This window comes from Volvox carteri, assembly GCF_000143455.1.
Source record: "Volvox carteri f. nagariensis unplaced genomic scaffold VOLCAscaffold_111, whole genome shotgun sequence".
Classification (NCBI taxonomy): Eukaryota; Viridiplantae; Chlorophyta; class Chlorophyceae; order Chlamydomonadales; family Volvocaceae; genus Volvox; species Volvox carteri.
The window spans coordinates 28,026-39,938 of NW_003307654.1; the positions used below are offsets into that span (position 1 = coordinate 28,026).

Here is an 11,913-nt window from a genome sequence, read left to right on the forward strand (position 1 = left end):
GAGTGGGCGTGAGACGCCAACGCTTAACTCGACAAAGCATGTCATGGCCGAAATCAAACAGCCCAGAAGGACTTCCCTCCATGCTTATCCAGTGCGGAACCGTGCAGGAACGTCGAATCGTTACTGCGTCACTCTCATGTGCAAGAACAGCGTTACATTGGGCCCCCCGTCAGCAATGGGTGTCCTCGGCCATTTGTACGAGCACAGCAGCCTTCCCACCTCACTCGACTTTGCGCTGGTTTATCCATACAGTAATCACAGCGGCACCTATCACGCTACTCATGAGGTATTTTTTGCCCCTGACCGGCACTAGCAAAATTGGAAGTATGGTATGTGCGCCTGCGGCATGTTGGCAAAGCGTAGTAATCCATTCCAAACATGCAGAAAAGTTCTTTTCTCCACAAGTCGAGGAACTGAAACAAGGGAATAAAAGAAATCAAGCATAGCATCATCCAAAGAATAAAAATGGACGAATGGACCCCGCATTCATAACCACAACATTGCGACCTCAACATTCGAGGCACAAACACATCAATATCATTAATGTCGAGCACAGCAGGAAAATAATGAAACAAATCGACGTTGCGGTTCAGCGAGGACCTTTATGCAGTGAGGCAGCGTTATGCAAGCAGTGCAAACGTATGGCCAGAAAAGTTACTGCTGTCCAGTGCAGCCTCTCGCCTGCCAGATCAGTGATTGTCCGCATGTGAAAACTCGTACTTGTGCATCATCTGCTCGAGCTTGGTCGTCACCAGCACCACCCCCGCCGCCACAGCCGCCACCACCAGCAGCCCCAGCCCCTCCCACGAGCCCACCAGCCAGCCAGCCGCGTGAAGCACCACGGAGAGAACACCGTTACCGGCTGAGGACGAAGAGGAAGCAGCAATGGCGGGGGCTCTCCTCCCCTCCTCCCACCCCCCTACCCCGGGAGCTCTCCTCCCCTCCTGCGTCGGAACCGTGGCGATGTAGCCACATACATACATACGTATATATGACGTGTGGAACAGGGGGGCATATCTTCACCCGTGGCAGCTACCCTGCGAAACCCTGCCTTCCCCGGTATTTCGGGGCACCCTCATCCAGTCACCCTAGCCGACTTCTCGGTGGATCGCTCAGGTTCCGCACCCACCACCGGCATCCAACGGAATCTGCCGGATCGACAGCGGCCCAACTCCATTCCTGGTCGGCTCGCGAGTAAACTTTATCCCAGGTCACCACCGTCCATCGACTAGGGGCACTCTTACCTTCCACCATCGGAAGGATTTTCGACTCTGACAGGTCTCGATCCCGGAATCTCGGGGGGCATGTACGTACATACATACTCGACATGAGCATCGCTCTGGCAGGCGGCTGGCAGAGGTTAAGGCCTGACTTCTGCTCCCAGTCGACCCAGTCGACCCGGGTTCAAATCCGCCTGCCGGCTCCTCGGGTGTTTGAGGAGTGATGAACTGGGAGGTGGCCCCCCATCTTATGGACGGTGTAGGACGTGATAATATCAACTTGCGAGCTGACCAGGAACTAAGTTGATGCGCCGTTGATCCGCTAGATTTGGTTGGATGCTGGTGGTGAGTTGCCGAACTCAACGAATACATTCTGAAGTCGGATGGGGTGACGGATTAGGGTGCCCCTCTAGCAGGGGAGAGCAGGGACTGCCCCGGGAAAGGGGGCCGCTGGCGAAGTTGACCACCCTGTAACAACATACATACGTACATATATGTGTGTGTGGCAGTACTTACGGCAGGCCACGCAGGCGCCCCATGTCGTCCCGTTTGCTTGCTGGGTGGGACCGCCGCTAAAGGGCGAACTAGAGGGATGGTGGAGACCTCCCAAGTCGCCCGGAGTCTAAACCCTCGCAGCCCTATCCAAAAACCCCCGCCAGCCCTCCCCTCCTCCCGCCCCCCTGCTCACCGGGAGCTCTCCTCCCCTCCTCCCGCCCCCCTGCTCACCGGGTGCATACGTCACGTCCCCACCAGCGAACTTGGTCAGCCAGGTGCACCAGGCCGCAACAGCCCTGGGGTACATAGAGGCGGGGATGGGAGGGAGGGATGGGAGGAAGGGCGGAAGGGGGGAAGGGGGAAATAGGTATAATTAGGACATTTCAGGGCAATGCAAGGCGGTAGGGGGACGTGCGGGGCAGCGCGATGTAAGGGCTCCATGGGAGCTAGGGACCTCTCCCGCGTATCGCTACGATACTCGCAAGCGGGCAGATATACACGTCCGGAAAGAATGAAACCTTCAACACCGCAACGTTGCATCAGCTTTCCTTCCTGCTAGACCTGGGTAATAGGGTAGGTAAGTCCTTGGTAGACAGTCGACCTGTACCGATAGCAGCATTGCACGCCGCTGTGCGGCCTTCTCGTCATTGCACCATGTCATCACTCGCTCTCTAGTGTTGGCCTCAGGTGTGGGTGTGTGGGTCCCGGTGCGGGCGCACGTGTGGGGAGGGCGGGTGGGGTTGCTGCCTGCTCTCAGTCGACCTACGTACTACCGCACCACCCACTTGTCTGCAGTTCCTGGTGTGAAGTATTGGGGCGGCGGCAGGGACAGGTCCGTGCCTTCCACATCACTGGCCGCGGCCGCCTCTTCCCCCTCCCGCTGCTGCCGCTGCTGTTGCTTGAGCTTCCTCTCCAGCTGCTGCCGCATCACGGCTCTCTCCTGGTAGTGCAGGAACAAAAGGTCCTGGAGGAGAAAGGATTCAGGGATGAAATGAGAAGGGGGGGACCCGGGGGGTTCAGAGGATGACGGAGCAGCACGTGGGCTGGGGCGGTGTGGTGATGTGTCACGACAGCTCAGGGGATAGCCGCGGGAGGCCAGGGGGTCCATCTGGGTACCGGGTGGGGCTGCTGGGGCTGCTGGTTCCCCACCGGGGTAGCTGTTGGGGAGCAGTCAGCCAGACACGGGAAGGTCCAACCAGCCAGCCAGCTCTCCCTCTCAGCCCGGTCGGCCCTGCCCCCTCCCCCATCTTAGGTTGGACGTCGCGAGCTGTTCTCCGAGGTCCCCAATCTCACCGCAGCAGCCACCGGGATTCCGAGCCCCGACCCTTAAATACCGCACAGCACGTCCACATCACCACGAAACCCCCAAAAGTTGAAACAGGCTTCTCTCTCCCCCAGCCCGTCTCTCCCCGGGGTCCCCCCCTTCCCTCTCCCCCAGCCCCTACTCATCGTCACCTCACCTGGTGCAGGAAGAGAGGCCCCAGCAGGTGGGCGAGCCAGACGGGCAGCATCTTGGACCCCACGAAGCCCACCACACTCCTCCCGCCCCCCTCGTTGTCGGGGGAGGAGACCATGATCTGTCGGTTGATCAGCCGCGGCGGAGATACCCCCGGGGAGGAGGACACGAGGGCAATGAAGGAAGGGCCTTCAGCGTGGGCCAGTTGTTAGCTGCGGCCATCAGGTCCATGAGAGGAGACAACGCATGGAGAGGGGTTACCGGAGGGGCCGGGCCGATCTGTGCGCTGTGTGCTGTGCTCTTCTGTACTCGTCAAAGCACAGCACAGCACCACACAGCACATCACGGAAGTGAAACGGGGTGCTGGCTACGGCGCCTAGTCAACCTACCTACCTACAGACGGGACGAGCCACCGGGCCCGGTCGCATGCACCTGGTAGCGCTAGCACTTCACACGACGCGGCAACGGCTGTGGAGCGGTGCACGTGGTGCTTCCGCCCCACCTCCACCCACCGCACTTGCAGCAGTCCAAAACCCCCCCCGGGACTCACGATGGGCTGCCCAGCCGCGGCGGGAAGGCCGACCCCTTGCAACCCACCATATCACCCTACAGCAGCCCAACAAAACCAAACGGATACACCTCTTCCCCTGCAAGCCCTTTTTTCCATGAGCCCAACGCCATGTAGCTCTTCCCCCTCCCTCCCTCCCTCCCTCCCCCCCCCACCTGCTGCCCCACCAGCCGTGTCCATCCGGGCCTTATGGGGGTACTGAACAGCGCAAGAATAGTACGGCTGCCGTCCCGGTTCTCCGACTGGATCCTGTTTGGCGGGAGGACCAGTCCACCACAATAAGAACACCACCACCACCACAACCACCCGGGCGGGGATTGCCAGTTGGGTACGGCCTTCATTACATATCCCCCCCCTCCCGCCGCAAGCGGACCTTCCCGCCAATCTCCCCTCCCCATCCACGACCCGGGCTATTCCCGCTCTGACTGACCGGGTGCCGTCCAAGTTTGCTCACAGCCACTATCCGTGGTCCCCCTGGGGCGCCTGCGCCGCCTCCAGGTACATTTGCCCAATTCGAAGTCTGAGACCGTTCGGGAGGCATACACCGACTTCACCCCCCCCGGCCTGGTCAGGTGGGTGGCGGGGGAGCGGGACAGTTGTGTTTCGGTGCGGCGGCGGGGTCAGTTCCCAGTGTACAGCAGTGTATGTATGTGTGGAGGTTTGCTGGTCGCAGCAGCTGCTGCTGTCACCCCTCCGCCTTCAGGCTTTGGAACCCGATCTGCTTTGGAGTCCCACTTAATAATGGAACCTCGCATGGTCTCGTAGTCCTGAAGCATCCATCTCCATCTAATCCCACGCAAGGTGTCAATATACCCAAATGGTACAGCACCACGGCATCCACCCGCACGTCGGCCGGGGAGGAGGTTCACATCATGCAGGCGAACCGGTCAGACAGGGCCCCGCAGGGTCATCAGGTCAGGGAGTAGGTCCTAGCAGGCTGGCCTCTATTCACCCCGGCACCAAGTCAAGTCAAGCCTTGGAGCATGGCCCTTATCAAAGTCTTGATACCGAACACTCATTTGTTCTGCACCCTGCTAGAGCTCCCATGGCACCACACCCACCCACCGCGCCCACCCACCGCCTGTCTTGCAACCGTGGCCTCCACAGCGGCTTGCCACCCCACCCCACAGCAGCGGCGTGCTCAGTGGATGGCATGCTGCATTGCCACCGCTGCTGCCGCTGTCGAGGAGATGGGAGATGACATGGCCACCTTTCTCCGCATGCCAGGCCGAGGGCCTGCAGCATGCAGCGGGGAAAGCAGCAGGGCCGTGTTGGAGGTGAAGGGGCATGGAGAGATTGGCCAAAATACAAACCGCCCAACGGCATTGGTCACAATCTGACGGCACAGAGAAGCCAATACTCGGTGTGTGTCGCAGGGAGCATCAGTGCATTCAAGCGCAAAGCTCAGACTCTTTTGCAGCAACCAATGCAGCAGGCCCTGCTGCAACCAATGCTTTGTGTTGTGTTGTGCCGTGTTGTGCCATGCCAAGCCACGGATAAAAATAGCTTACACCGCACTGCACTGCCACCGTGTAGCACCCCCACCCCCCACCTCCCGGAGACTCCCACAGCACACTCACTTGCAACAGCTACACGCGCTGCAGGGGCCGCCGCTGCGACTGGTCGTCCATGTACAGGTACCCATGCTGGAGCTGAGCATCAGTCCTGGAGTGGAGGGGTCATCAGTGAACAGCTGCATGTCGATGTGCTGCTGCTTGTAGTTGTAGTAGAAAATGGTCAAGGTGAACTTGTTCACAACAATCTTGGTGAGGTTCGGGAAGAACTCCATCAGCAGCATGCCATCAGCCGCCACATCAGTGCTGAAAAATCTCCTCTTCCTGCTGCCTGCTGTGCATGTAGGTGAAGCCATCGTTCGGCAGCCTAATGTTGACGAAGTCCACGTGCAGTCCTTCCCAGAAGTCCACCGTTGCCAGGTACAGAATCCCAGCGTGCACAAACTTGAAGTGCTTCAGCCTTCCCCAGGATGGAGCACGGGTAATCAGCTCCTGAGCCGTTTATCGGCGCTGCTTAAAGTCGTTACTGCCTATGAAATCAAAAATAACCTTATCCAGCAGATACACGTTCTGTCGCCCAGCGGGCTGCAGGAACAGCGTTTGGAGGTGCTCTCGGGCAGCATCGTGGCCACCCTGGAGGTGCTCGTTACCCGCTGTTGCTAGCAACATCTCTACTCTATGGTTCTAGAATTGCACAGCGCTGCCAAACATTTTACACGGCTCAGTGCCCAGCAGCTGCTAGCCGAAGAAACAAGGCCCCAACATGGACACCAACCAGTCTTGAAAAGTAAAACTTTGTTGTGGTGATGTAAGGGCAGCATGGAAATGAGCGGATATGGTTGCACTGAACTGCTTTTGTGGTGTGACAGTGTGTAATGATGCAAGGCCCATCTGAGCATCTCGGGTTATGCCTTTGCTGTGTTACAAAGTTACAAATGGTATTGAGACCATTGTACACCATGTAACACAGTATACCCCATCCAGGGACCAGCTTGCTCAGAACGATTGGGAGCATTAGCTGCCATTCCATTGTAACATTGTAACACAGCTAAGGTGTAACTGGGGGTACTCAGATGGGCCTTGCATCGTTACACACCGTCACACCACAAAAGCGGTTCTGTGCAACCATTTCCACTCATTTCCATGCTGCCCTTACATCAACACAACAAAGTACAACATTTCAAGACTGTTGGTGTCCATGTTGGGGCTTTGCTTCTTCTGCTGCAGCTGCTCGCACTGAGCCACGTAAATTTTTTGGCAGCCCTGTGCAACTCTAGAACCATAGAGTAGGCATGGCACTACCTACAGCAGGTGATGAGCACCTCCAGGGTGGCCACGATGCTGCCCGAGAGCATCTCCAAACGCTGTTCCTGCAGCCCTCTGGGTGGCAGGACGTGTATCTGCTGGATAAGGTTATTTTTGACTTCATAGGCAGTAATGAGTTTAAGCAGCATCGATAACACTCTGGGAAAGGTTTTCACCCGTAAATTCATGTTTACCCGTAATCACGTGGTCTTCACATGTAATTACCGGCCAAGAAAATTTGTACACATGCTTGTTTTTAAGTTGCCAAAGCATTCCTTTTATAAGGAATAACATAGGTGACATTTTGTTGGTTGCCCGTGCTGGAAGTCATCCACAGGTTACATTACCCGTAATCACAAAGTCTTGACCCGTAATCCCCCAAGCCGTAATGCACAGCACCCGTAAAATTTTACCCTAAGACGTTTTATGCGTGTGTGTGTGTTACATGGTTGGGGGTGCGTGACCCCATACCTGTAAGACTACCCATACGAGCCGAGGGCCCAAGGGTAATACTACAACGCCTAAAAGCCACGGAGGAAAGGAAAACACCGCACATCAGCCCAGACTAGCGTCTAAAGGGGTTAATTGAGTTTCGGTGAGCCCGCATATGTTCCAATATCCTCGCCGCACGTGCGGGTTCCCATTGCATGGCCTCCAACATGCTCTGTTGATGATCGAATCCTTCTTCAGCACGAATATCATTATAGGCTGGGCATTCCAATAACAGGGGTTCACATCCTCAATTCGGCTATTAGTACCACAACAGTGGCAAAACCGCTGCCCCCTGGGGACGTGGTACTTGCCCCTTCATGCTCTGTTTGCCTCCAAAGCCCAGCAACATAAACGAAACTGCATTACCTTACTATATGCTAAACGAGGAATGAAAACCTTAGCATGTGTTGGCCACATGACGGCTGCGGCTCCTGCTGCTGCTGTTCCCGGCTGCGTGGGTACCACACCACTGAAATGTCTGTGTCCGTATCCGTGCAGAGGCGATGGATCTCCGCCACTATGGGCAGGCAAGCGGTGTTGCCTTTCATCCCAACCATGCAGAATTCTGCCGGTTGGCTGTCCGTCTGGTATTGCACTGTCCGGCCGTACCAGAGGTTCGGTGCCTGCTCTTGCAACCAGTGCAAGCTGTACAGCAGCGCCCGCAGTTCTCTTTCTGTGCTGCTAAAGTCATTCCGCTGCAGCCGCTGGGTTTCCTGAGCTTTGAAGGGCACAAGCATGCGGCTGTTGGCGCCCAGTTCTTCTCCAGGTAAGAAGGCTGCGAATGCCCTATCTGAGGCGTCCCCGACTAGTTCCGTCATCAGTCGTAGGGCTGGTCCTTTCCGCCAGGTGGCTGTCCCGTTGCGCCTGCCCAGCAGCTCCATAAACAAGCCTGCCTGGTGTAGCACCTCCGCCGGGTCCCAAACCTCTTCGTCCCACGCCACGCCCCGGGCTACGCACCACACCATCCACGCATACAGGGGTGCCGTGGTGACGGCGGGCGTCATGGCGATGATTTTGCCGGCCACCTGCGCCACCGGCCGCGCTGTTAGCCGTTTGCCTTCGAGCTGTGTGAGCAGCGTACGGAATCTAGCTAGCTTGTCGTCTGGTCCTCTGAATGCTCGCGCCTCCGCATCCACCTCCATCCCCAAGAAACAGACTCGCCTTCTTGGGATCAGCTGGCACTTGGACAGGCTGAGGGTGAAGCCTAGGGCTGCCAGCAGCCGTACCACCGCCCCACACTCGTACTGTGCCGCGGTCTTCGACCCCGCGGCACCCATCTGGTCGTCTATCAGGAAAGACATGCGGACCCCTAGCTGCCGTAAAGGCTGGAAAACCTCGAGCTTCATGCTTGTGTACAAGTGGCAGGCCGGCACCAGGCCGAACGGCAGGTGTGGCCAAAAAAGCGTCTGCCCCCGCCACCGCATAGCCAGATATGTGTGCTCCCGTTCGTGGAGTGATAGCTGCCAGTACCCGCTCTTGTGGTCCGTGGTGTACAGCCAATCTTCCGGTAGGAGGTAGCTAGGTACATCTGCCAGTCGTTCGTACTTCACAGGCCGGTACTTCAAGAAACAGTTAATGTACATCGGATTAATACAGAGGTGCAGCTTGCTGTCTTTTTCCACTACCCGCAAGCCATTGATAACCGTGGGGGGGGGCGTGTCTGGTGGCCATTTCCGTATCACCCCTCAGTCAAGGGCCTTTCTCAATTCGGCTGTAACAAACTCACCGTGCCGAGTCGCGCTGCAATGGTTAGGAAACTGCACGGCTCGCGGCCGGTCACCCGCCATGATAAAGTCTAGGTCGCAATCCGGCGCTGCGACCCGCAGCATTTCCCGCACTATAGCTAGCTTGCATCCCCGCTCCGGGGCTAGTTCTTGCCCTGGGTAGTCGCACGGCACCCACTCCAGCTGAATTCCGCCCTGCAGGTATCCCAGCCACCGTTTCTGTTTGTCCGTGAGGGGCCGGCCTTCGTTAGCTGCCTGAAAGAACACTCGCCACACTGCAACATGTAGACGTATCCTTCCTGGTTGGAAGTCTTCAGGATCTGGGAGCAAACAGACGACCTCTTCGAGAAACTCCTGTTCATCCCGCGGATCTACCGCGTCCTGTTGCCCCAGCCGCTGCAACCTCTGCCAGGCTTCCTGTAGCAGCTGGAGTGCCTCCCTGCCCCCAGCGTTGCGGGCACTCGCTTGCCAGGCTTCCTGTAGCAGCTGGAGTGCCTCCCTGCCCCCAGCGTTGCGGGCACTCGCTTCCCAGGCTGGTGCTAGTCCTACACCGCTGGATTTCCACCCTGTCGGCTGGTGACTCACCCACTGGTCGTCTTCGCAAGGGTCATCTTCCAACAACAGCAACTCGGTCGGATCCCTTCCGTCGCCATCCTGAGTGTCTGCCGGGTAACCCACGTCAGGTTTCCTGTCATCGTCCCTTGCCGTTCCCTGCGTGCTCTCAGTCGACCTGGTTAGCATAGGCCTCTGGGCTTGGGTCTCCTATAAACCGAATAATAACCGGTGGGGCGGGAAACAGGATAAGAGGGTCTTGGAGCTTACACTTAGGTGTCCAAAAGGCAGAGCTGCCCTCTTCCATACCAAGCTCTGCACCCTGCTGTCCCCAGCCCCTGAAATGGCAGTCATGAGCCGCCCGTCCAACACCTGGACCGCGGCAGGCTTTTATTCCAGCCGTTCCCACCGACAGAACCGGCCCACCAGCAGCTACGAGACCAGAACAGTCGTGTCGGCAGCTGCACGTGGTGCCTATTCGAGGCACACACGGAGGCCAATGTCGGGCGCGGGGCCACCGTGCGCTTCCGTGGCTACACCCAAGCAGTCAGCCAGCACTTCATAAAGCGGAATGCAGGCAAGAGCCTGAAGGTCGGCGCCCGGGCTCTCAAGAAGACCCATCGGCATTTCGTCAGCACGGGCAGTGTCATGCAGGCGATGTACAGGATGCTCCACCTTGGGACTCCACACAAGATCACGCAGAAGCAGTTCGATGAGGCGGCGCTCCAGACTGGGTGCAAGGGCCTGACTGCCTTTGCGGCCCTGCCGTACGTCGACCTGTCGTGCCTCTTCACCGTCTCCACCGGCCATGCCCTGCTGTTCGGAGTGGTCAGCGACTTTGTGGACTACACGCTGAGGTCGCTCAAAGACATTAAGCCAGCAGACCCAGATGCCAAGCTGGTCATGTCTCGTGAAGCACGCCAGCGGGTCGCGGCCCGCGGCCAGTTCCTGGTTGTGACTTCGGACTTCGGGCGGCGGTACAAATGCATCATGCAGTACCGGTGAGCACGGCCAGCACTGGGCAGCCGGCCACACACGGGGGTCGCTAATAGCCGAGAAAGCAAATACGACCAGGGGCTTGCCTGAAAAAAACACCTTTGTCTGTCAGAGAGTTTACTACTCTACCTATGTAATGTACTTCTTCTAGTTACACGGTTGCTCGCCACACTGCCCCCCTCCACCCATGCAGCAAGAGCTACCGCATGGAGGACTGGCTGCACTTCGTTGAGACGTTCTCCAGCTACATCTTCAAGGGGGACGTGCTGCCCGAGGCCTTGCGGGCCCTGTGTTGGAGCCTGTGCAGCACGGTCATGCACTACTTCCGGCCGCGGCCACCCGACGAGACCCGTGAGCAGTTCCTGGTGGCAGCCAAGGCGGCTGCATGCAAGCTCAGAGCTTACATGACCAGGCTGGAGGAGTTGGAGGTGCTGGGCTACATGTTCACGGTCAACCTGCACATCTGCGTATGCCGGCTGTACGACCAGGAGTGCCAGCTTGGGTCCACGGCAGGGTTCTCCGACCTGCCGGTGGAACACATGATGCAGCAAATGAAGACGCAAGGCGGAAGGATGGTGTCACAGGCACCCGAGAAGCACTACACGCAGTGGCTGTGCCTGATGTGGGCCTCCGAGTCGCTCACCGAGGCAGACCCCGCGACCGGGGCCAAACACACGACCAACCAGCAGCTTGAGAGGATGTTGGCACAGCGCGCAGTGAATACCGAGGCTGCCTGGTTTGATAAACCAGGAGGCAATGGTTACCTGCTTGGACGAGGCCACATGGTCTACCCGAGTCCAGAACGAGTGGCACAAGTCCGGGCAGCCATGGCGAGCCTATTGCACTGGTATGCCCTGGCATTCGAGGATGTGGCTTCCTGGACATTGGGTCCCAGTGCGAGCTACGAACTGGACACGGACCGCCTGGATAGGGTTCTCATGTCTACACCACCCGACTGTCCCAAGGCCCGCTCCTTTTTGCGTGCCGAGGCACTCGATGAGTAGCAGTACTTCGGGGCTGAGTATGGGCGCCAGCAGCAGCGGACCTCCTGCTGGGCATGCTACCAGGCAGAAGTCGGCAACGAGACTCAGACGTATGTGGCCTACCTCAAGTACTTCGTCCACCTGCCCGCAGAAGACGGCGCTCAGGATGTCCGCTTCGCTGTCGCAGATGTGTACTCGGGACAGGTGTTCAGCGGGGGGCTGGTGGTGGTCAACATGGCGGCCGCCCAGACAGCGAGGGCAGGCAGCCAGTGGGAGATGTGGCAGGACCTAGGGTTGCCGCTAAGTGAGCTGGAGGGCAAGTTCTGCACAGCCGCCCTGGAGGGGGACCGAAAGGGGCTGATGTACTTCATGCCATACACACACTTCACCAACCGCTGAGCAACCGCAGCAATGAGGCCGATGGATGCACCCTTGTCTGGTTGACAACGAATGACTACGAAAGTTATCCCACGCACATGTGCAACAGATGGCACGCATGTACATACATATGCAGGCATATATGCGTAAAGGCACACTGGCAGTCCATATGCCCGTATGGAGTTTCGGTTCAGTACTCAAATGGCTTCACATTCTGCATTGTTGGAAAG

The 11,913-nt window shown here is 58.0% G+C and overlaps 2 protein-coding genes across 2 annotated transcripts; one reads left to right on the plus strand and one right to left on the minus strand.

Moving 5' to 3' along the window:
• Window positions 1-689: 689 nt before the first annotated feature.
• Window positions 690-6,746, minus strand: VOLCADRAFT_100268 (uncharacterized protein; the record flags this gene model as incomplete). The annotated part of the gene is made up of 8 exons (XM_002958907.1): window positions 690-862; window positions 1,947-2,011; window positions 2,501-2,679; window positions 3,176-3,292; window positions 3,895-3,988; window positions 4,805-4,975; window positions 5,320-5,587; window positions 6,560-6,746. 8 exons carry the CDS (start codon window positions 6,744-6,746, stop codon window positions 690-692), a joined length of 1,254 nt encoding a protein of 417 aa, XP_002958953.1.
• Window positions 6,747-8,625: 1,879 nt separating this feature from the next.
• VOLCADRAFT_100269 (uncharacterized protein) lies at window positions 8,626-11,704 on the plus strand (the record flags this gene model as incomplete). Its single annotated transcript, XM_002958895.1, has 4 exons — window positions 8,626-8,648; window positions 9,713-10,327; window positions 10,516-11,216; window positions 11,457-11,704. 4 exons carry the CDS (start codon window positions 8,626-8,628, stop codon window positions 11,702-11,704), a joined length of 1,587 nt encoding a protein of 528 aa, XP_002958941.1.
• Between the last annotated feature and the right edge of the window lie 209 nt (window positions 11,705-11,913).